Source organism: Hemicordylus capensis, chromosome 6, assembly GCF_027244095.1.
Source record: "Hemicordylus capensis ecotype Gifberg chromosome 6, rHemCap1.1.pri, whole genome shotgun sequence".
Classification (NCBI taxonomy): domain Eukaryota; kingdom Metazoa; phylum Chordata; class Lepidosauria; order Squamata; family Cordylidae; genus Hemicordylus; species Hemicordylus capensis.
In genome coordinates this window covers 62,104,017-62,128,284 of record NC_069662.1, presented here as the reverse complement: position 1 = coordinate 62,128,284, position 24,268 = coordinate 62,104,017, and the positions used below count along the sequence as shown (strand labels likewise).

General features: G+C 44.9%; 2 protein-coding genes across 14 annotated transcripts in view; one reads left to right on the top strand and one right to left on the bottom strand.

Moving 5' to 3' along the window:
• Nucleotides 1-384: 384 nt before the first annotated feature.
• Nucleotides 385-14,423, bottom strand: POMK (protein O-mannose kinase). 11 transcript variants are annotated; one of them, XM_053258768.1, is made up of 4 exons: nucleotides 14,284-14,422; nucleotides 10,575-10,713; nucleotides 8,612-8,918; nucleotides 385-2,561 (listed from the first exon to the last, which is right to left on the bottom strand). In XM_053258768.1, exons 3-4 carry the CDS (start codon nucleotides 8,891-8,893, stop codon nucleotides 1,791-1,793), a joined length of 1,053 nt encoding a protein of 350 aa, XP_053114743.1. In that variant the 5' UTR covers nucleotides 8,894-8,918; nucleotides 10,575-10,713; nucleotides 14,284-14,422; the 3' UTR covers nucleotides 385-1,790. The 11 variants fall into 11 exon arrangements, with proteins under 11 accessions (XP_053114743.1, XP_053114746.1, XP_053114748.1 ...); XM_053258771.1 differs by lacking the exon at nucleotides 14,284-14,422 and adding an exon at nucleotides 12,781-12,827; XM_053258773.1 differs by lacking the exon at nucleotides 14,284-14,422 and adding an exon at nucleotides 12,632-12,670.
• HGSNAT (heparan-alpha-glucosaminide N-acetyltransferase) overlaps nucleotides 11,697-24,268 on the top strand; it is a 58,621-nt gene continuing 46,049 nt past the window's right edge. Inside the window, exon 1 of one of the 3 annotated variants that reach the window (XM_053258763.1) lies at nucleotides 11,697-11,715. Coding sequence is in view for 1 of the 3 variants with exons in the window: in XM_053258761.1 (XP_053114736.1) it covers nucleotides 14,586-14,688 (103 nt within the window). In the remaining 2 variants the exon portion in view is untranslated. Of the gene's footprint in view, nucleotides 11,716-14,554; nucleotides 14,689-14,721; nucleotides 14,863-24,268 lie in introns of those variants that run through there. The other 2 variants (XM_053258761.1, XM_053258762.1) reach the window with 2 other exon arrangements.

Sequence of the window (24,268 nt, the reverse complement as noted above, 5' to 3'; positions counted from 1 at the left end):
AGTTTTTTCAGAGGATACATCAAGAAATTTTGCAGGCCAGAGTTAGACCAAGGTGCCCTTTAGATGTTATAGCAGTGGCGTGGCAGCCACTTACGCATAGGTTCAGCCTATTGTTCTGTTACAACATTTAGAGGCCTGCCACTAGATGGACAAGGCCAAATGTGCAGGTTCCTACCATCTGATTATCACCTTAACGCATTTCAGTTAAGCAATAACTGAATGAAGCTTTTAAATGTTACAGCAGTATATGATAAACCCATAGAAAGGCAGCTCTCCTGCAGCAGTGGTAATTGGTATCTTGGTGTCTAAGGACACTGAAAAAGTGAAGCATAAGACCACACTAACAGCTCAACCCTATGCATGTCTACTTGAAAATAAGACGACTGTATGTAATTTATTTATTTGACACATTTTAATGTCCCTGGGCAGTTCACAATCTAAAAACACAACAATTAAAACATTAACAGTTAAAATAGTTTAAAACTAGCTCGTCTTGGCGCAGAGCATCTGCTCCTCCGGCCGACCCACCCATCCACCCACTGCCACTGCCTTTTTCTCTCCCCACCCGGCCTGCTTCTCCCCTGACCCCCCGGTGCTTTCTGGCTGGCAGGCCGGCCCGCTTCTTCTCCTCCCGCCCACTTCTCAGCGTCCTCCTCCCCACGCTTTCTGGCGGGCAGGCCAGCAGGAAAGCTGGCCCGCCACCTCCTCCTGCAGTGGCCACCTCCTGGCAGTGGCCACCTCCTCCCACCAGCCAGGCCAGGCTGGTCCGCCACCACTTCCTGCTCCCACTGGGCAGGCTGGCCCATCACTGCCTCCTGCTCCAGAAGGAACAGGTTTACAGTTCTGGAGTACTTCTGGATCCAACCCGTTCTCCGATACTCAGGTGGAGGTGGTGGCCAGGAGTGCTTTCTATCAGCTTCGGCTGGGTCGCTAACTGCACCCTTTTATGGAAGTGAGTGGCCTTAAGACAATAGTGCACATGCTGGTAACCTCCAGGCTTGACAACTTGCAATGCACTCTTCTACATAGGGCTGCCTTTGTATATAATCCGGAAACTGCAGTCATCCCTGTATCAAATACAGATACAGTTTCAGATTCTGCTGCATACTCAACACATACCAACATGTATGGATAACAAGAAAGAGCACTTAGTGCAACTGTGTTTGAACTTTCTTCACTTTCAGAGTGGAGGGAATTAGGTTCCAGGAGGCAACAATTCTGGGATTAGTAGAAATCATGATTTTAAAAAATGCTACAAAAGGAGGACACAGTATGCAATAATGTAACACGATGCACAGCATCCCTCCAGTGGCTGTTGCTGGTATCTGCCTTATTATATTTTAAAAGACTGTGAGCCCTTTGGCTACAGGGGACCATCTTATTTATGTACTATTTATTTTTTTATGTAAACTAGTTTGTGAACTTTTGGTTGAGGAGTGGTATATAAATATTCGTAGTAGTAGTATGATAAAAAGAACCATTTGAACCACATCTCTTATCACATACTTTAGTTGCATGCATCCTTTTAGCAAGTCTGTGCCAAGATGATTTAGGAAGACATATTCTTTTGGAAGTCTGCAACTTTTCTAGCAGAGCATATGCTACTTTTCGCCTACTCTCTCTACAATCTGTCACAGGAGGAGGGCAACATCTTTAAGAAATCATTTCAGAGTTTCAACAAGCTCGGTGTGCTTTTCAGAGCAGGTGACCAACCCTATTCAGTGCTTCAAGCCACAGGAATGCTAAATACATCCAACCCCAGTTATAGTGCCCAAACATCAATTATTTATTTATAACATGTCCCTTGTCCTTGGTATGACTGTTTCCTTGACAAGCAATCCTAATACTTTCTTGTATGTGTCCAAAACCAGCTGAGCAGAAGGTCTTTCAGTTGGGCTCTTCTTGCATGCCACATGGATGTCAAACAGGTGAAACCTGACAAGATCGCTCCCATCAACATCTCCCAAGAGGAAGTTGGAAATATCTGGGATTTTCCATATATCCGTCCTTTCATCATATGGAGGCATGAGGCTGTCTTCAAATGGTATTTCTTTTGGGTAAGGCCAAAGCTGTTCAGGAGCAACAAACTCACCCTGCAGCTCCCGAGGGCCACACTTGATCAATTCACCAACACTTCTGTTAACAAGAGGCAAAGCATCCAAGTCATTCACAATAACACGGAAGTCGGTTGTCAACAAGTACTGTGAAAGCACTTTATCCAAGTCATTAGAGTCACACATAACAAAAGTACCTAGGGGACTGTTGTGCAGGTAATGGATGATGCTCACGTAGTCTATGGCCAGCCTGAATCTCTGATGCCATGTGTTAGAGTTCTTATATTTTGGAAGATTTAATACCTCATTCAGATTCTTCAGGGAGCCAAAAGGATGATACTCCGTAAGAATCGAAAACTCCTCCTCACAAAACCCAAGAAGTTTGACCACATGCTTGCTTTGTAGAGATTTCAGCATCTTCAGCCCATGAAGAAAGTCCTCTCGCAGCTCCAACAAAGTTAATTGGGAAAGGACAACTTTGTTTTCCTTCCACTCAGAAAGGAAGACCTGAAAACAAGGAGGTAAATTTAACTTTATTTCCCCTCCAATGTAAAATGCAGCCACTAACTTCTAATAATTTCACTCATTCTATTATTATTCCAGTTTTGGGGAACTAATGCATTTAACAAGCATGCAGACTGAGGATTCTGAAAGATCCTCAGAGAATACTTAATTGTCCCCAACAGGAATCAGAGGGAACAGTAACAAGGATATTTATATAGAAATTTTCAAATGTTCCACATACAATTCTCAGCAAATCTTACAACAGTACTATAAAGTTAGGCCTTACCATGTTACCATGGTAAGCTGATGTGGAAAACTTTCAAATAAAAAGCCAGCAATATTTTCATTGTATAGTACTATGTCTACACAGAATTTCAGATTTTACACTCAAATTCCCACTTGTATTCTGAAACAGGTAACATTTCCTAAATAGTTCTTCAAGCTGCAATCTGAGCTAGAAGAACCTTCTGTCCCTCATCTCACTGGCATGAACAACACTGGAATATTAGAGGGAGGGAAACTTATAGCAAGATTTTGTTTCCACTGCCACCACTAGGCCAAACCAGGCTAAAGGGAAAGGAGTTCACTGTAATCCCCTGCTAAACAAAGAGGCAACTTTCGAAAGTGTTGATGCTCTTTATTTAGCAGGGGGAGAACAACTGCTCCATCCATCCCCAGCACATCATCATCACTCCAGTGGCTGTTGCTAGTGTCTGTCTTATGTTTCTTTTTTAGATTGTGAGCCCTTTGGATACAGGGAGCCATTTTATTTATTTCTTTATATCTATGTAAACCGCTTTGGGAACTTTTGTTGAAAAGTGGTATATAAATATTCTTCATATTCATATCCCACTGTCATCATCAGTGGCTCCGATCCTTTCTTGGGGGGAGGGTCTAGAAGGTGGACTACTGCTCAGCTCCATGGCCATTGGCCTGTGGGGTCCCACAGGGTTCAGTTTTGCCCCCCATGCTGTTTAACATCTACATGAAGCCACTTGGTGAGGTCATCCGGAGACTTGGACGGAGTTGTCAGCAATATGCAGATGACACTCAGCTCTATCTCTCCTTGTCACCTGATCCTAGGGAGGCAGTGGATATCCTGAATTGGGGGCTGGAGACCACAATGAGTTGGATGTGGGCTAATAAACTGAGACTGAATCCAGACAAGACGGAGGTAATGTTGGTCAGTAGGAGAGCCAATCTGGATGAGGTGATTCTACCTGTTCTAGATGGAGTTGCACTCCCCTTGAAGGAGCAATCTACTTGCTCCTTCAAGCTTGGGGGTATTACTGGACCTGGTTTCGTTTTTGGAGGCTCAGGTGGAGGCAATGGCCAGGGGTGCCTTTGCATGGCTTCAGCTAGCGTGCCGTCTCTTTCTCGAGAAGGCAGATATGGCCACAGTTACCCATGCCTTAGTCACGTCATGGCTGGATTACTGTTACATGCTCTACATGGGACTGCCCTTGAAGAATATCTGGAAACTGCAGCAAGTGCAAAATGTGGCAGCTAGGGTTCTATCTGGAGCTGCCTGGTGTGATCATATCACACCTATTTTGAAAGAGCTGCACTGGTTACCAGTGAGTTTCCGGCTCCAATTCAAGGTGCTGGTTTTGACCTTTAAAGCCGTTAATGGTTTGGGCCCAGGATAATTAATTAATTAATTAATTAATTAATTAATTAATTAAACTTCTATACCACCCAAACTTTAGTCTCTGGGCAGTTAATATAAAAACAATTAAAACACATATAAAAGTTTAAAAAATGCAACAATTTTAAGAACAGCCATAACATTAAAAACAGAGTTTTTAAAAGCTGGGAAAGCTTGGGTGAAAAGATGGTGAAAACCAGGGTGGATTTGATTTAAATCACGATTTAAATCACGATTTAAATCACTAGCAGGGTGGATAAAAATAAAAAAAATCCGATTTAAGTCAAAAAAATCCTTTTTAAATAAAAAAAATCGGATTTTTTTTTATTTAAATCGGATTTTTTTTATTTTTATCCACCCTGCTAGTGATTTAAATCGTGATTTAAATCAAATCCACCCTGGTGAAAACCCATCTTTTCACCCAAGCTTTCCCAGCTTTTTAAAACTGTGTTTTTAATTTTATGGCTGTTTTTAAAATTGTTGCATTGTTTTAACTTTTATATGTGTTTTAATAGTTTTTAAATTATTACCAGGTGTTTTTTAAAAATTGCCGGAGATGGGGAGGATCGTATCTCAGCAGGGAGTGCATTCCACAATCTCGGGGTAGCGACCGAGAAGGCCCGTCTCTGTGTAGCCACCAAACGAGTTGGTGGTAGCTGGAGATGGACCTCCTCTGATGACCTCAATGAGTGGTGTGGCTCATAGTGAAGAAGATGCTCTCTTAAATAAGGGCCTAAGCCGTTTAGGGCTTTATAAGTTATAACTAGCACTTTGTATTTTGCCCAGAAACCTATTGGCAGCCAGTGAAGCTCCACCAGCAGAGGAGTAATGTGGTCTCTCTGAGATGACCAAAAGACCAGCCTGGCTGCCACATTCTGAACCAAATGGAGTTTCCAGACTACGTACAAAGGCAGCCCCATGTAGAGCGCATTACAAAACTCAAGTCTGGAGGTTACCAACAAATGTACCAGTTTGAGGTCATTTATCTCGAGAAATGGGCGCAACTGGCGTATCAGCCAAAACTGATAGAAAGCACCTCTCTGGCCACCACCTCAACTTGAGAAATCAAGGAGAGGTGTGGATCCAGAAGTATTCCCAGACTACAAACCTGTTCCTTTTGGGGAAGTGTGACCCCATCTAGAACAGGTAGATCAAGATTGTCTCTGGAGTTCTGACCCCACACAATGAGTACCTCCGTCTTATCTGGATTCAGCTTCAGTTTATTCTCCCTTATCCAGCCCATTACTGCTTCCAGGCAGGCATTAAGAGAAGATATGCCAGCTCCTAAAGAAGTTGGCATGGAGAAGTAGATCAGGGTGTCATCAGCGTACTGGTAACACCGAGCTCCAAATCCCCTGATTTCTCCCAGCGGTTTCATGTAGATGTTAAAAAGAATTGGAGAAAGTACGGAGCCTTGAGGGACGCCATACTTTGGGTCAGATCTCGAAGAGTAACAGTCTCCAATCGACACCATCTGGAATGTGTCCGAGCGGTAGGAGCAGGCCCACTGTAAAACAGTGCCTCCCACCCCACAACACTCTCAGACATTCTGGAAGGATACTATGGTAGATAGTATCGAAAGCTGCCGAGAGATCCAAAAGGACCAACAGAGTCACACTTTCTCTGTTAATTCCCAATTGGAGATCATCCATCAGGTCAACCAAGGCAGTCTCCACCCCATAGCCCACCCAAAAACCAGTTTGAAATGGGTCTAGATAATCAGTTTCCTCCAAGACCGCCTGGAGCTGAGAGGCCACCACCCTCTCAATTACCTTGCCCAGCCATGGGAGGTTGGAAACAGGCCTATAATTGCTCAACTCTGAGGGATCTAATGCAGGCTTGGAGGCATCCTGCCCTCCCTCAGAGAAGCATTTATGATTTCCACCAGGCTGTCTACAACAGCTTCACTGCTAGACAGAACAAGCCATGTTGGACAAGGGTCAAGAGAACAAGTGGTAGGCCTCACCGCTCCAAGCAGCTTGTCCACATCCTCGGGAGTCACAAACTGAAAACGATCCAATCGAATCGCATAAGAGTTGCTGGACACCTCCAGTTCAGATATCAAATTAACTGTGAAGTCTCCATCTATACTGGCCTGAATCTGAGAGATTTTATCTGTGAAAAACTCTTTAAACATGTCACAGCAGGTAACTGATGACTTCAAATACTGGTTCAAGGAGGTGGGGGGCGGATACTAGTCCCCTCACAACCCTGAACAACTCCGCTGGGCGTGAACTCGCAGAGGTAATATGGGCAGAAAAGAAACACTTTGTTGCAGTACATATTGCCCGAGCATAGATCTTTAAATGTGCTCTATGTTGTAGTCTGTTGGATTCAAGTTGAGTCTTTCTCCACTTGCGCTCCAGTTGCCTACCTTGCCACTTCAGCCCCAATAGGGCCAATTTTGAAGCAGGTCGGAGGGAATACTTGGGGGCAATCATGCCTACTGCCCTAGTGAGCAAGTTGTTCCAATTCTCAACCAGGGCATCAACAGGATCACCAGCAAAGCCAATACTGAATCCCTCCAAGTCTTGGAATCTTACTGGATCCAATAACCTCTTCGGGCAGACCATTCTAATAGGCCCCTTGAGGGACCGCCTGCTCCCAAGGCTTGCTTCCCGCTTGACAAGATCATCTGAGGGGGCTCTGCTCCAGGTGCCGACAATGAGGGAGGCTCGGTTGTCATGCACACGGGACAAGGCCTTCTCTGTTACTGCTCCCAGACTTTGGAATGCTCTCCCAGTGGCCATTTGCTCCTCGGACTCCATCAAAGTTTTTAGAAAGCTTGTTAAATCTTGGTTTTTTATCCAGGCCTTTATATGATTGTTTCTATTGCTGCTTCTGTGTGTTTTTACCCGCTTATAGTTTTTTATGTTTGTATTTTATATATTTTAAATCAGATTTGTTTCATATTTTTAGCATAATATTTTTAATTGTCATTTTTATTGTATGTTTTTTAACTTTTGTAAACCGCCTTGAGATTGTTTTTAATTAAAGGCAGTATATAAATTTAACAATAAATAAATAAATAAAATAATCAGGAACATGAGTTTCCAAACTTCACATATGGGGTCATAAAAACCAATCTATTTTCTAGTGGAGTTGAAGGGAGCTCACCCATCACTAGCTGGCATCCAGACTAACGTTCCATGGATGTGTCAAGTATTTTTGCTATACAATGGCGGGGGTGGGGTGGGGGGAGAAGTGATTTTTTGGTGAGCTCGTGTTCTCTCTGCAGCTGCCTGTACTTCCCAAAACTCTCCAGGGGTTCCCCAACTCTCAGGAACGTATTTTTGACATTCACAGTGGTTGCAGAGGGAACAGGAGATTGCCCAAAATCACCTCGCCCCCTTGCACAATGGAAAAACCTGGCTCATACATGAAAAGTTAGTATGGATTTTGACAATTGGCAATGGTCAATTTTTAAAAAAGAAAACCACTAGTAGATATGTTGATATTAGTTGATATGTAGCGTCTATGTCACAACATAAATTATGTATGTCATATAACACTGAATGGCCAAAATGTGTTGAACATTGACAAATCTCGGGGGGGGGGGACCGGAATACTGTGAGCATCTGGAAACACAGACAACACACATAGAAGAATGTTGACAGTCACCTAGATGTGAGTCTTATTTGGTATTCTACAACACCAATACATGGGCAAAAAGGTATCTGTTTCTGGACATTTAAAAATTGATCCAAGATTGTCAGCATTTATATGTGAATGTTCACAATTTTTCAGTAGGGATGTGCTGAAACACGATTCAGCTGTCCAAACTGCGGGCACCTCCCTTTAAAATGGAGGGCTTACACAGCCCATTTAAAGTGGAGGAGAGCAGGTCGGTACCTGCTCTTCCTCCACATGTTGACATTGCCGCCATCCCGGTGCTCTCCCCAGCTATGCCTGCAGGCTGGTGAGGCATCTCTCAGCTGCCCTTGCGCAGGGCTGGAATGCATATGGCCGCCATGCATGTGCAGAGGCCCCGTGCATGGCAGCGCCATACAAGGGCAACTGGGAGATACTCTGCCAGCACATGGGCCTAGCTGGGGGCGGGGGGAGCACTGGGATGGCAGCAATGGTGGTGAGTGGAGGAGGAGGAGGTATGGACCTGCTCTCCTCTGCTTTAAAGGGGCTGTGTAAGCCCTTTATTTTAAAGGGAGTTGCCTGTGATTCAGACAGCCAAATCATTTTTTGGCACATCCCTATTTTTCAGACATTCACTGAAAACATAAAACAGTACTATAAGTCAGTAGGTTCTTTAAGAGAACTCCTTCTGAAGTATAACTAAAGATATGCATACACCTTCTGATAAGAATGGAGTTTTGCCAGTCAAAAAAGAATGACTAGTAGATTTACACAATAACTTAATTATTTTTGAGATCCATTATGATTAACCAACCCTTTTTACAGCCCCTTCACCAATGCGTTTCAGTCTGCGGACTTCAGTTTTCATGGCCTTGCAAGACAACCATGGTGAACAATTCTTCACAGTTCCTAATCTGAAGTAACCGTGTGGACAGAAATTGAGTTCCACATTGGTGTGTCCATAGGGAACATAGGCATTGCTGAGATATTGACAGAGGAACAAGTTCACAAGCAGCACAGCCAGAAGAAGAAACAAGATTGGAAGGATCAGCTTTTGCCTATGATCAGTTTTGACATCATGGAATTTTCTCTCCATGTTGCAATTGTCCTCTTTCAATTTTCTGTAAAACACAAGTGTTACAAATTGTACATTTAACATGGCAATGCTTAGGGGAAATGGACTGAAGTAGTTTTTATAACTATCAGTATCTTTTAAATTACAAGACTACAGTCTCAAACAGGCATTAAACTTGAAATTCTGCTGTCAAGTTGATAGAATAAAGAGACAGTTTTACTGCAACCCAGCATACAGTATTGCACACATGGGAGAGAAGAGTGCACAGTGATCTAGATTATTTGAGAAATTACATCTGCCCAGTCCTTTCACTGATTAGCATTTGGTCCAATCAATACTTGGACCAAAAAACACTGTTTCTGAAACCTTCAGAATCACTTGCCTTACTTTACAAAGCCATTTTATGGAAGACAATTCCAAAGCACATTCACACATTCAAACTACCTGGATAAGAAGTGTAGTCTCCAGAATTCAGGGTGAGTTTGCAATAATGTTTCTGAAATGTACTTATTTAGCAAAACAGAACATATCACATGCTTAACTTTCTCTACTGCCTGGGCAAAGAAGCAGCTTTTAAGTGGTGGTTCTCTTACATTTAGAAGAGGAATAGCAATTGTTCTTATTCTTCCCAGCATTGCAATTTTTTCCATTAGCTGTTTGCTGGTGTTTCTCTTGGGTCTTCTTAGCCTACTTTCTTACAAGATGTCTGTCTGTGTCCCTCCTGCTACCAGTGTTCCCTCTAAGAGGGATTCCCTGATGTTGTTGACTGCAACTCCCAGAATCCCCAGCTGCAATGGCTTTTGCTTAGGGATTCTGGGAGTTGTAGTCAACATCTGGGAATCCCTGTTAGAGAGAACACTGCCTGCCACTTGTGCATTTACAATCTAATACAAAACAAGTTTACATTACATCACAGGGGGTCCTAGGAGATCCTGATGGATATCTTTCAAATCTGCCATCTTGAAACAAGATGGCAGCTACTCAATTATTAGACTGTACATATGAGTGTTAAAGGAGTACAACTAATACATAAGTTTACAGTACATGGGAAGGTGTCTAAGGGGATCCTGATGGAAATGTTTCTTTTGATCCACTACATCGTTTCAAGACGGTACTTATTCCAATTGTCACCATCACCCCTTTAGAACTCACTTGCTTATAGTCAACATAAACCAATCTTAAAGTGTACGGTAGAGGGCCTGAGGGGATTGTGATGAGGACTGTTGTAAGATTTACCTTGTTGAAAGCAGTGGAAAGCAGGACAACAAACAATTCCTACTGAAAACAATGGGAAGTCTTTAACTGGCTAACTTATGCCCAAATGATAAACAACAGAAAGTTGTTTTGTATATTTTGGATAAACTTGTTTCTTACACTTTTGTGTTGTAATAATAATAATAATAATAATAATAATAATAATAATAATAATGATGATGTCAAGTGTTATATATCCAAACTATTTAGTTTTAGTAGCTAAGGGCTGAGCAACAATTAAATCCATGAATATATGTAAATTTGGTCATTGCTCATTATGGGTAGCATCTAGTCAAATTTCAATTTGACTAGATGCTACCCATAATGAACAATGACCAAATTTACATATATTCATGGATTTCATTGTTTAAAAGAGCTCTGCTGACTTCAATAGAAAAAAGATGTGCAGTATAATCTTGTGAATGTTTACTCAGAAGTAAGGGCTTACTGGGTCTTACTCCCAGGTTAGTGTTCATAGGCTTGCAGCCTGAAACATGTAATTCACTCTCTTCCATAGAAATAAAGTATTAGAAGATTTTAATTCTGACTGGATATCTCATTTTTTTGCAGAGCTTCAGCAGGAGAATCTATAAATGGGACAAAAATAGAAGATGAACATAGTATAATCTATAAATGGGACAAAAATAGAAGATGAACATAGTATAGCCCTTAATTTAAAACACCTTTCAGAAGATTAATCTTTTTTTAAAAAAAGACAAAGCCTTTCCACTGTTTTAATTACAGGAATGATTAAAGTACAAAATACCAGGCTTAAAACAGATTTACTACATAAAAAATCAAAACTATTTTTTTCAAAACACCATTCTGATATGCAGCTTATTTCTTTTCAAAAATGATACACAAATTGATTTGCTTCTCCTTATTCTCCACTTATGTGCAATGTGAATATTGAGTTCTAACACAGACAATATTATTTTTGTTTAATAACAGACACACAGGAGCTATAAACTGCCACAAGTATAATAATAGAAACAGCTTTTCAATTCAAAATTTGCAGTTTGCAAACAGTTTGAAATATTGCATTTAGACCAACAGCTTAATTTTTCTTTCGCCATGTATGGTATGGTTAAAAAACCTAGTCTTCAAGATTAAGTATTAGCAAGCCATCAAAATTGCTGATTAATGAAGCTTTAACATTTCTTAGATTAGCAATTCCAGACTTTTTCACTCATTTGCTTCCCGGAAGGGCAGCTAAGTCCTCTTCAAATCCATTTTTTAAAAAATATTATTTACCTACTAACTCCAGTCCGAGAAAAATATCAAAGCTCACTTGTGTTTACAGCACCCTCGCACACAGAAATTAAAGGCTTTGCCATCCTACAAACGTTCTGCCTCGCAGCTCCGTCTAAAACTGCTGTTTCCTTTACAAAGGAACTCTTCACACCCTCACGCAATATTTGAACGGCTGGTGGCGGACATGATACCTTCCCGGCAGCCCCCTGCTCTGAGTCACATGAACACATCGATCAACACTCTCCCCACCCCACTCTTTTCACATATAGACAGAAAAAAGTGGGGGGAAGAATCCCGTTTGTCGCCGGTTTGATTTGGTATCTCTTTTTAACATGGTGAGAAGAGTAAAAGCAAATTGCATCGGCATGGAAGTTAAGGAGGCACAAGACGCATCTGTGTTCAGCTGGGCGCTGCCTTGCGAGCGGGAGTTAGGAGATCCTAGACCAGGCCGGCACAACTCAAATGACCTGGCGGGCGAAACCAACCGTGACTTGGTTCATGGGGGCCGAGGTCAATTCTTAGGGTGCTGATTATTAGAGTAACACTTAATATTAATCAATCAACCAACCAAATTAAAGTGAAATGAATTAAAAATGAATTAAAATGAATTTAATCAGTATTTAAATTTTGATGTTCTGGCAGGTCAAGATTGATTAAATTAATATGAAATAAGTTGAATTAAAATTCATTATAATAATATAAATATTATACAATCTTTACAAAATCCATAATAAAATGCATTGTTCTTCCTTTCCACCTCTGCCAAATCATCACACATAACATGGAACACTTTTAAGGGGAAAAAATATGAGAAGCTCTTCTCATAATTTTGAAAAAGAAGGGAGAAGGGGAAAGAAAGATGGAAAGGATGCAGCAGGAGGCTTTGCTTGAGAGAGAGAGAGAATGGAGCAGTCTTGGAGAGAGAGAGAGAGAGAGAGAGAGAGAGAGAGTGGAGCAGTCTTGGAGAGAGAGAGAGAGAGAGGAGCAGTCTTGGAGCACACGCACCGGCGCTTTGGTGGGTGGGGGAGAGAGAGAGAGAGAGAGAGAGAATGAATGGAGCAATCTTGGTGAGACAGAGTCCATTCCCTCTTGTTCCGGAGGTCCCCATTCTCCTCCCGCCACTAACAGCTTTCCCTCCCCATCCCTCGGCAACACTTTCTCTCCCCGCCAGGCTCCCTCTGTCCCTGCCATTTTTGCCCGCCCCCGCCACTGGACTCCCTTGTGGGGCCACTGTCCACTGCCGCCTCCTACCTCATTGCCGCCCCCCCCATTCCAGTCACCGTGCAGCTGAGGAGATGCCCCCGGGGCTATTTCCCCTTCCTCCCCCTGCTGCTTAACACCCCCCCCCCAATTCCAGCCGCCATGCGGCCGAGGAGATGGCTGCGGGTGTCCTTCCCTACCCTCCCCCCTGGCGGCGGCGCACAGCGACAGAATTCAGAGCGACACTCAGGCCTGCCATTTGGCCCGGCGTCGCTTTCCAACTGAGAGGCACGCCTGTGCAGTTAAGAGACTTAACTGAGCAGGCGTGCCTCGCAGTTGGGAAGCAACGCCAGGCCAAATGGCAGGCCTGAGTGTCGCTCTGATTTCTGCTGCTGTGCGCCGCTGCTGCCGTGGGGGGGGGGGGGCGGTAAGTAAGAACACCTGCACTTCCACAGCCATCTCCTTGGCTGCATGGCGGCTGGAATTTGGGGGGGGGGGTGTTAAGCAGCGGAGGAAGGGGAAATAGCCCCGGGGGCCAGGAAAAAAGGCCTCGCGGTGTGGGCCACATGCGGCCCCGAGCCATATGTTGTGCAGGCCTGTCCTAGATGGATAGGCTTAACCTTTTCTCTGCTGGCCATTTTCTTGCCAACCTTTTCTCCAACTGGAAGCAAGAAACTGGCCAGTGGAGAAAAGGCTTAGCCATCCCTCTAGGAGGAAAAAAGGTGGAGATCACCAGCTTCAGACCAGAAAAAGTTGGAGACTCCTAGAAAGCCTCCTCTCCTAGGGAGGAAAGCTGGTCTTGTGGTAGCAAGCATGAATTGTCCCCTTTGCTATGCAGGGTGCACCCTGGTTTGCATTTGAATGAGAGACTACATGTGGGCACTGTAAGATAGTCCCCCCAGGGGATGGGGCTGCTCTGGGGAGAGGATCTGCCTGCTGGCATGCAGAAAGTTCCAAGTTCCCTCCCTGGCAACTCTGAGAGAGGGCTGAGAAACTCCTGCATGAAACCTTGGAGAAGCCGCTGCCAGTCTGTGCAGACAATACTGAGCTAGATGGACCAAAGGTCTCACTCACTATAAGGCAGCTTCCTGTTTTCCTCCCCCACAGGTTTGGACAGGTTAGCACAGGTCAACCGAAGCCAAATTCTGGGGGCGGATTTTGCAAAATGCCACCTTGCCCCATACACCTGGTTGGGGTCTGCCCCCTTTCAAAACTGACCTTTGCAAGTAGTGAAAGTGACTAGGGGACATGGAAGAGGAAGAGTTTCTTGTTAGGAGCTTCCTCTTACCTCGTGCTGTGGGAAACTAATAATTGCTTTCATTAATATTTTTAATAATTCATTTTAATGTAATCATTAATGTGCTGAAAAGTTACCTGGGCCCCTGCATACCAAGTCATGGTTGGTTCTGGCCCCTCGGGGTATCTTATGTGTGCACCCCTGGGGACTAGCACATGCTGCCTGTGTGCCAGACTGGTCCCGGGGTGGTCGGCCTGTGGCGTCGCACTACGCCAGATTTTATTTTATTTTTATTTTTTTGCGGGGGAAGGCGGCGTTCGCGTTATTGAATGCTCGCTTACACAAAAACGCTTCCAGCACATAGCAAATAGAGAAGCCAAGGAGAAGGCTAGAGGAAAGCCCTTGGGGAGGGGTGCAGCAGGAACAGTCAGTCCCTGGGCCCGCCGCAGCCCGAATACGGGCTTACCACTTCGTTCGGGCTCGGTCCAGTCGCCCCACTTTTCCGCGCCTCCCATTTTCTCCTCACGCTGCCTACGCTCCGCTTCCTCCTCAGACACAACCGCTTCACACAGCAGAGAGGAGTTGCTGGCATGAGTCTTCCCCGATTTCTTCCTAGTCAACAGAAAGAGGGAGGCAGGAAGCTGTTGCCTCCTCCTTCCCTGGGAGGAGGACGGGCAGAGCGGGGCCCAGCCCTCCTCTCTCCCCGTCTCCTCCCTCGCTTTTGCCCGAACCAGCCCAGGGAGCAAGCAAGCGACTCCGGCAGCAGGCATGGCAGGGGCAGGGGGCCGTGACCGCTGGGGCTGCTCCCTATGGGGGGCGCTTGCTGCCCTCGCCGTCTCCCTCTTGCTGCCGGGCTTGGCTCAGCCCCACGGTAAGCATCTCCCTCTCTCCTCGCTTTCTCACCCCACCAACCAACCGCTTTCCCTCGGCAGCTTCTCTTGCCTCTTTCTTCATCGTTGGTTGCTCCCCCCTCGCTCCCCCTAACCCTTCTACACATTTGCAGAGGAGCTCGCTTGTCAAAGGCACCGAAACCAGTTTTTCAAAGGTACTTTGCAAAACAATCAATCAAAAGGCACTTAATTCTTTAAGTCCCATCAAGAAGGGGGGTGGATGGGGTGGAGAGAGGGGGGCAGCGGGGAAAGAAAAAGGCACACAAGCCGAATTTTAAGGAATGGCCCTATTCCTAGCATATGAAGGTGCAAACAAGAGATTGCTGGTCCGGTCCCCTCTCTCTTTTCTCATCCCCTTAAGTGGAAAGTGATGTCATTCTTGAAAAGTAATATGTGTCTTGGCTTGCTTTGAACAGTATACAAGGTGGCTAACAAAATTTAAAAAATGTTTATAAAATAGTACTAAAAACCTAAAACGTAATAGAAAAAAAAACACTTTTTAAAAACCCAGCAAAACATTATCCTCAAAACACTTTGAACTGCCTCTCCCCAAATGCACAACCAAATAAGACATCATAGCAGGAGCAACCATTATTGTGGTGTTGTTCTTCATCATCATCATCATCATCATCTTTAATCCCACAGTGCTCATTACTCATAGGTCTGTTTAGATGTGATGTTAAAGCATCATTTAGTGCCAGGGGAACAAGCAGACATATTCTCTCTTCTCCCCTTATGTACAGGAGGAGAAGGTTTAAAGCTTCCACTTAAAGTTAAAAATAAACTACAGTTTTATATACAACTCCAGGAACTGCAGTTTGTTCTAACTATAGTTAAAGTAAACCGAGATTGAACCATCATTTGATATCTAGGTTTATTAAATCTAATATATTAGAACAAATTGCAATTACCCATGTTTCTTCATAATATGGAACTGCAGTTTGTTTCTAAAGTGAAACTGGTAACTTTGCATGGCTTGGGCCCAGGGTATTTAAGAGAGTGCCCCCTTCTTCATGATCCCTGCTGCCTATTAAGATCACAGAGGGAGGTCTGGTTGTGGTTATCACTGGCTAGTTTGGTGGTGACCTAAATCCAGGCTTTCTCTAGGAACATAAGAAGCTGCTATATAATGAATCAGACTATTGGTCTATCTAGCTCAGTATTGTCTTCACAGAGTGGCAGCGGCTTCTCCAAGGTTGCAGGCAGGAGTCTCTCTCAGCCCTGTCTTGGAGAAGCCGGGGAGGGAACTTGAAACCTTCTGCTCTTCCCAGAGCAGCTCCATCCCCGCCCCACCCCGAAGGGAATATCTTACAGTGCTCACACATCTAGCCTCCCATTCAAATGCAGCCAAGGTAGACCCTGATTAGCTAAGGGAACAAGTCATGCTTGCTACCACAAGATGAGCTCTTCCCTAGGGTTGCCCCAGGTCTCTAGAACACACTCCCAAATGAAACCAGAACCTCCCCATCTCTGGCTGCTTTTAAACAACTCTTGAAAACACACCTATTTTGTCAGGTTTTAAATTTATAATGTTCTAATGCTTTATTGATAGTTATTTTAATTTATTTTTATATGGTTTAAGGTTTTAATTGTGTTTTAATGTGTAAACTGCTCATAGATTTTATATTTTATATGTGGTATATAAATGTGATAAAATAAATCTCTTGCACTTGAGGGGGTAGGACTGAGCTCACAGCAGTTTGTTCTTGTAGTGCTAAACCATGATTTAGCATTAATGAGCCACATTCAGCCTCTTTCTTTAAAAAAAAAAAAAACCTGCTATAGGCCCCTGTGCTGTTTCTTTGGATTAATTTATGCATCTTGGAGATGTTAAAAACGTTATTTCTTATTCCTATGTATAGTCTTACATCAGGACGCACCCCACAAGTTTCTAGTCATAGAAGGGGGTATTATTTTCTCAAAGAAAAGCCCTCTGCAGATGATTGGGGCTATTTTGCCCTTCATATCTCTAAATGATGTTTCCCTTGTGGGAAGAAATTATGCACATGCTCATAGGCACTCAGTTCTGTGGAGGGAAATAGAGCATGCACAGAAGTAGAACATGTGCTTTGCATGTTTAAGGTTCTAGGTTAAATCGTTTCTAGTTAAAAGGATCTTGGGTGTGATGTGGTTATGCCAGTGCAAATTGTGTTCATGTTATAACAATATTTTTGTGGAACAAGATGCTGGAATCATTTCAAAAGCTTCTAAAATGATGATGGTAATAATAACAATCATATTTATTATTTCTTAAGCACCTACAAAAAATAGGCACTGAATAAAACATAACACCAAAAATGACAAGACCTTGCTTGCAGTCTCATAGTCTAAGTCCTGGCACTACTACAGCAGTATATTGTAAGCCTACAGGCATGGTCGTGTCATTTTTAGTGTTATATTTTATACAGCACTTTTTTTTAAAAAGACACTTCTTGTAAAGAACATCAGCAGGGGAAGATAGACATTAAGGCAGAGGTGGGCAAACTTGGCCCCCCAGCTGTTGTTGAACTACAACTCCCATCTTCCCTAACTGCAATTTATTTATTTAGCCACACTTTATCCAATTTATTGTGTCTGGGGATGATGTAGTTCAACAGCAGCTGGAGGGCCAAATTTTCTCACCCCTGCATTATGGGCAGGTTCAGATGTAACAGGAGGGCTTCCCACTTATAGGAACCAGCCTGAGAGAGTGGGGGATTGCATACTCCTTTTCCCTTCTTTTTTGTTCCTGAGAGGAGAAAAAGGGAAGTTTTTAGTTTTGGTACTTTGAGGTAAATCACAGTTCTGCATTCCTTATGAATTCAAAGGACAATGATTTTGTTCAAATCACAGCTAGGGGAAATAATCCAGGATCAAACAGTAGTTTCACATCCAGGGCACTTTCCAGATTTCACACTACAACAGTATTACTACATGTCTGTTAAGTGTGCTGCAGTGTTCCCTCTAACAGAGATTCCCAGATGTTGTTGACTACAACTTCCAGAATCCCCAGCTGCAATGGCTTTTGCTTGGGGATTCTGGGAGTTTTAGACAACAGCATCTGGGACTCCTTGTTAGAGGGGACATTGGTGTGCTTCCTACTGCCTGTGTTTCGACATCACAGGCCCTGCGCTGTCAGCAAGGTGCCCTTTATATTTCCGATGGCTTTTGGGGGGTTTTATCTTTTAAGTTGCAAAAAAAACCCAACTTTTTTTCCTGTTGTAGGTGGTTTGTGCAAGCTAGAAAAGACTGCTCCTCCTGCTGGTGGCTTTGCAAAACACCCTTTATTTATGGTTTCAGTACGATCCTGCAAAGCCAAAGTAAACTACTGCTGTTGTAGCATGTAATCTGGAAAGCTCCCTGGTTTGTTTCCTAACTGTGGGATGAATTAAGGCTCTCCTGGGCTCATTCAAATAGTTTCCAACCTACCTAGTCTGGCAAGGTGGTGATGGTGATTTCCTGCTACATATGAGAGAAACTTGACTACCTGTACACAGGACAAGGACTTCTTCATTTTGCACCAAGATTCTGGATGCCCTTCCCAGGGGAGGTTTGCTCCCTAACATCCTTCATTGCCTTTCACAAGCAAGTGAAAACTATCCTGTTTCTTTGGGCCTTTAGTAGGTTATACGATGGCTCTTTTATGCTGTGGTTGTTGTTTGATTGTTTCTTGTTTGATTTGATTGTGTTAATGATTGGTTTTATGGTTTTTATTTCATGTTGTACACCACTTTGAGCTTATATGAAAGGTAGCATATGAATCCAGATATAGTGGTAGTAGGATATTCTTTGTTTGATGTATTGTATTTCACTTTTCCTGCTGCAAATTATTTACATACAATTAAAAAACCAAAATATCTGGCCTGTGGCTGCTGGGAGTTCACAAAGCTTCAGCAGACCCATCTTCTATCTCTATATTTAATTCTCTTAGCCGGCATTTGTCCAGGATTTGGTGGCGAAAGTCTCGCGACATGCTGCGAGAGTTCCAGTGAGAGTGAGGAGGAGAGGGGCAAGAAAGTGTCAGCGGGTGGAGGAGGGGGGAGAGAAAAGCAGCAGCGGTGGTGGGCGGGTGAGAAAAGCGGCGGCAGGCAGGGGAGAAAAAAGCGGCAGCGGGCGCGCAAGAGAAAAGTGGTGGTGGGAGGGTGGAGTGGGAGGAGAAAAAAGCCGTGGCAGCGGGTGGGCAGGCAGATGGTGGGGAGAAAAAAGCTGCAGCAGGTGGACGGGAGGGAGAAAAAAATGGCGGCGGGTGGGCGAGAGAAAAGCAGCGGCAGGAGGGGGGAGAGAAAAGCTGTGGCGGCAGGCGGATGGGAGGGAGAAAAAAATGGCAGCGGCAGGTGGGCGACGGGGCCCTTCTTTGCCGCCCACCACCTGGTGAGGCTCTGTGTGGGGGGAGGAGGGCTAGAGAGCTCAGAGCTGGAGAGAAGGGGAAGAGAGGAGAGACCGGGGCAGGAGGAAGAGTGAGGGGGAAACAGCCAGCCCCAAAGCGCCGCACAGATGGTCTGTGCGGGGTCGGCTAGTATATATATATTTCTCTAAGATGTACCTGTCGCTAATCCCATCCGTGGCAGTTCTTGCGAGAGTTCGTGAGTGAGCTTCCGGGAGAAAGCGAACGGGTGAGAGAAAGGCACCAGGGAAAACACCGAGGACAGACAAGCGATGGGGCAATGGGGAAAGTGCCGAGGATAGGTGGGTGAGGGAAAGCAGTGCCGAGGAAAGCACCAAGGACGGATGGGCAAGAGAAAGAGGAGGCAGGGAAAGTGGTGCAGGTGGGGGAAAGTGGTGCGGGGGAAGCAACAGCATGGGGGAAGTGTTGGAGGGGTGGGGAAAACAGTGGCGGGGGAGCAGTGGGGTGGGAAGTGGCGGGGAGAGAAAGTGGCAGCGAGGGGGAGAGAAAGCGGTGGGTAGCAGGCAGCCTGAAATGGGCCAAGAACGGGGGAAGAGCCGCGGGGGAGGGAATAGGGGGGAGGGCCGTGAATGAGGAGGGGGGCTGAGAACGAGGGGCAAACTAGAGGCGCAGATGCTCTGTGCCTGGGCCAGCTAGTTGTAAATAATCCCCAAGAAAATGGTCACCAAGAAGAACCTGGCACCAGTTGACAGTTGTAGGGGGCACAGCTTTGCCTCCTTTGGGCTACTGATGAAAGAGCAGCCCCTGGCTGCCACCTCTTCTCAACTCCAAGTGGCAGTAAAATCTGATGGTAGAGCGGGGGGTGGGGGGAGAGGACTTATTTCTTGTATTTTATCTCACCTTTCTTCCAAGAAACTCAGGGCAGACATGGTTCCCCTCATTTTATTCTTACAACAGTTCTGTAAGGTAGGTTAGTCTGAGAGAGAGTAGGCTAGTTCACACAATCATTAATTGGGTAGGACAAGTTTGGGAACTGTGTGTGCTCCCATTTTTTGAGCATGTATGAGTAAAAGGTAATGTAGGAGATGAGAGAAGTGATCATGTGAGGCTTACGTTGGGTAGGAGGGCTCCATCCTACCCAGCAGCTGTACCCAGCTGTTTAATGAGGCAAGAGGAAAAGCCCTCCTACCCAGTGAGAGCCTTGTACATTATTACTCCCCTTGTCCAACATGGCTTATTCTATCTAGCAGGGAGGCTGTTGTAGGCGGCCTGGTAGAAATCAGAAATGCTTCTCTGAGGGAGGGCAGGATGCCTCTTTGTCTTAAGGAGGCAATTATTAGACCTCTTCTAAAGAAGCCTGCACTAGATCCCTCAGAGTTGAGTAATTATAGGCCTGTCTCCAATTTCCCATGGCTGGGCAAGGTAATTGAGAGGGTGGTGGCCTCTCAGCTCCAGATAGTCTTATATTTAACTAGTCCAGTTCAGACATCAAATTAATTGTGAAATCTCCATCTAAGTTGGCCTGAATCCGAGAGATTTTTTCTGCGAAAAATTCATTAAACACATCACAGCGGGTGACTGATGCTTCCAAATTCTGGTTCAGGGTGTGGGGTGGGGGCAGATACTACTCCCTCACAACCCTGAACAACTCTGCTGGACCTGAAGTTGCAGAAGCAATGCGGGCAGAAAAGAATTGCTTCTTTGCCACACGTATTGCCTGAGCATAGATCTTTAAGTGTGCTCTATGTCGTAATCTGTCGGATTTGAGTCGAGTCTTTCTCCACTTGCGCTCCAGTCGCCTACCTTGCCACTTCAGCCCCCGTACATCTTCCGTATACCAAGGGGCCAATTTTGAAGCGGGTTGGAGGGGATGCTTAGGAGCAATCTTGTCTACTGCCCCGGTGAGCAAGTTGTTCCAATTCTCAACCAGGGCATCAACAGGATCACTGGCAAAACCAGCATTGAATCCTTCCAAGGCTTCTTGGAATCCTGCTGGATCCAATAACCTCTTCAGGTGGACCATTCTAATAGGCCGCTTGCCCCTGCGGAGGTGGGAAGTGGTTGTAATCCCAACCTTAAACAGATTGTGGTCCGTCCATGACAATGGGGAAATCACAGGAGTCTCCATCCATGGAACACCACCCTGATCAGAGTAAAAGACCAAATCAAGCATGTGACCTGCAGTGTGTGTCGGTCCAGAGACCACTTAAGATAGGCCCATAGTTGTCATGGCCACTATGAACTCCTGAGCTGCCCCGGACAAATTGGTCCCGAAACGAAAATTGAAGTCCACCAGCACCAAAAGTCTTTGAGACTCCAACACAAGTCCAGCGACCAAGTCCGTGAGCTCAGTAAAGTACTCAGTTGGGCAGCGGGGCGATCGGTACACCAACAGAAGTCCCAATCTATCCCTGGTCCCCAAACTTAAGTACACACATTCAATATGGTCCGATACCCCAACAGGGACCCTGGTAAGGGAAATGTCATCCTTATAGACCACAGCTTGCTGCTCCCCTCCCCTCAGTGCCAAACAAGTTCAGACCTTGTCCAAACTACTTTGGCACCAAACCTGTGTTCGAACCTCGGTTCCTGCACATCCATAGTCAATGGTATCTTAGGATCAACCATCTACATGCTATGGTTTAGTTTAGTCCGTTAGTTTAGTCCAGCCTTTGACAAATTTTATTTGGCTCTAGGAGCTAACCTCAAAATTTAATCAAACTACCCTCTGCTCCACTGTGTTGGGGGTGCTCACCACCCCCACCCCAGCAATACTCTCCGCTCCATGGAAGGGTGTACTCCCAGCCTTGCTTGCTCAGTCCTCCTCCTGGTCACAGCTGTCTGGCTTAAACAAATGATGGACTGATACAAACAGAGCAAGCTCCCTCCTTTTTCTGGTTGGGTCACTCCATCCCCTGTCAGAGCCAAATGGATGTAACCAGGAAATGGAGGAGGCAACTCACCACCATCTTGTTTGCTCACTCCTTTTCCTGGTCATGACCATCTGGCTGAGGCAGACAATGTACCGTGTTTCCCCGAAAATAAGACAGTGTCTTATATTAATTTTAGCCCAAAAAAATGCACTAGGGCAATTAGCGGTACATCAGAAATTACTGCTAGGTCTTACTTTCGGGGTAGGTCTTACTTTCGGGGAAACAGGGTATGTATGAATGTATGTATATATGATTGTTGCTAAATGGCAGCTTCAGCCCCCCCCCCCCCATTAGGACCATGCCATGTGGTTGTGGTGGTGGGTATTTAATCCTTTTGTGCCATGGTGTGGTCCTAACAAAAATTGCTGTTAGTACTAGGAAGGTAGCATCCATTGGCACCAAAATGATACATTTATTGTAATGTATAGTTTGGCTTTATCTGAACTAAGACATGTTTATCTGAACTCAAAGTGCCAGGATTTGTGAAACAGAGAGGTGGCAAGCCTGTGTACACAGGCATCAAAATATCAGTTAAATAACCAGAATGCATAAACCAACATGCATTCATGGTGATACATGATCCTGGATGTGGTCTGTAAGGTGCTGGGAGAGTCTTAAGTTAGGCTTCTGCCTCCCAGCAGTCAGGCCCTGGTGCCTTACTTCCTGCACCATCAGTGTTCTGTTTCTTCGCCTAGCCTACTAGACTGAACAATGGGCTTCATGGGTACCATCTAGGCTGCAATATCAGCCTGCCCGAACATCTGGTGATGGATAATTATAGGCCAGTCTCCAACCTCTCATGGTTGGCTAAGGTGATTGAGACGGTGGTGGCTGACCAGCTCCAAGCAGTCTGGGAGGAAACTGATTATCTAGATCCATTTCAAACTGGCTTTAGAGTGGGCTGCGGGGTTGATACGGCCTTGGTTGGCCTGATTGATTACTTCTGCCAGAGAATTTACAGAGGGAGTATGACTCTGCTGGTACTTTTCGATCTCTCAGCGACTTTTGATACCATTGACTATGTTTTCCTTCTGGATTGCCTGAGGGATTTAGGGACAGGAGGCACTGTTTTACAGTGCTTCCACTCAGATGTCTCGGGTAGATTTCAGATGATGGTGCTTGGTGACAGTTGCTCTTCAAAACAGGAGCTACTATATGGAGTCCCCCAGGGCTCCATTCTGTCACCAATGCTTTTTAAGATCTAAATGAAACCGCTGGGTGAGGTCATCGGAGGATTTGGTGCTGGGTATCATCAGTATGCTGATGACACCCAAATCTATTTCTCCTTGTCATCAATATCAGGAAATGGTTTTAGCTCTTTAAATGCCTGCCTACAGGCAGTAATAGGCTGGATGACGGATAATAAACCGAAGCTGAATCCAAGCAAGATGGAGATGCTCCTTGTTGGGGGTCGTAATCTGCAAGATGGGCTAGGACAAGGTTATACTCCCCTGGAAAGAACAGGTTCATAGCTTGGGAGTGCTCTTGGACTCAGGTCTCACCCTGGTGCCTTGGCTTGAGGCTGTAGCCAGGAGCACTTTTTATCAGTTGTGACTGATTTGACAACTCTGCCCGTTTCTTGAGGAGAATGACCTGAAAACAGTGCACCAGCCGATAATCTCCAAGGCTGGACTATTGCAATGCGCTCTATGTAGGGCTGCCTTTGTATGGAGTTCGGAAACTTCAGTTAGTACAAAATGCAACAGCCAGATTGGTCTCTGAGGTATCTTGGAGAGACCACATTATGCCTGTTCTTAAACAGTTGTACTGACTGCCGATATGTTTCTAGGCAAGGTACAAAGTGCTGGTTATTACCTTTAAAGCCCTGAATGGTTTAGGTCTGGTTACCTGAGAGAGTGCATTTCTCTACAGGATCCCCACCACTCACTGAGATAATCAGGAGGGGTCCATCTTTGGGTGCCACCAGTTCATCTGGTGGCAACTTGGGATAGGCTCTTCTATGTTGTCACTCCTAGGCTGTGGAAAATGCTTCCCATGGATAGAAGAGGACTGTCTCCTGCCTTCAGGAGAGCTTTAGACCCTTCTTTTTAGCCTGGCCTTGAATGATATCTAGTTTTAATGTTATCTAGTTTTGATTGTAATTTTAATCTGCTCTTAATTGGTTTTTGATTTAGATCCTCCAGATTATAAATTACAGGTAAGCAACCTGTTTATCTGGAAGTGATCTGTTGTCATAATGAGAAATGGGTTATTGCGCCTGCACAGGGGCAGTAACCCCATTTCTCATGATGACAGCGGATTACTTTCAGATCATAAGTTACAGGTAAGCAACCTGTTTTTATG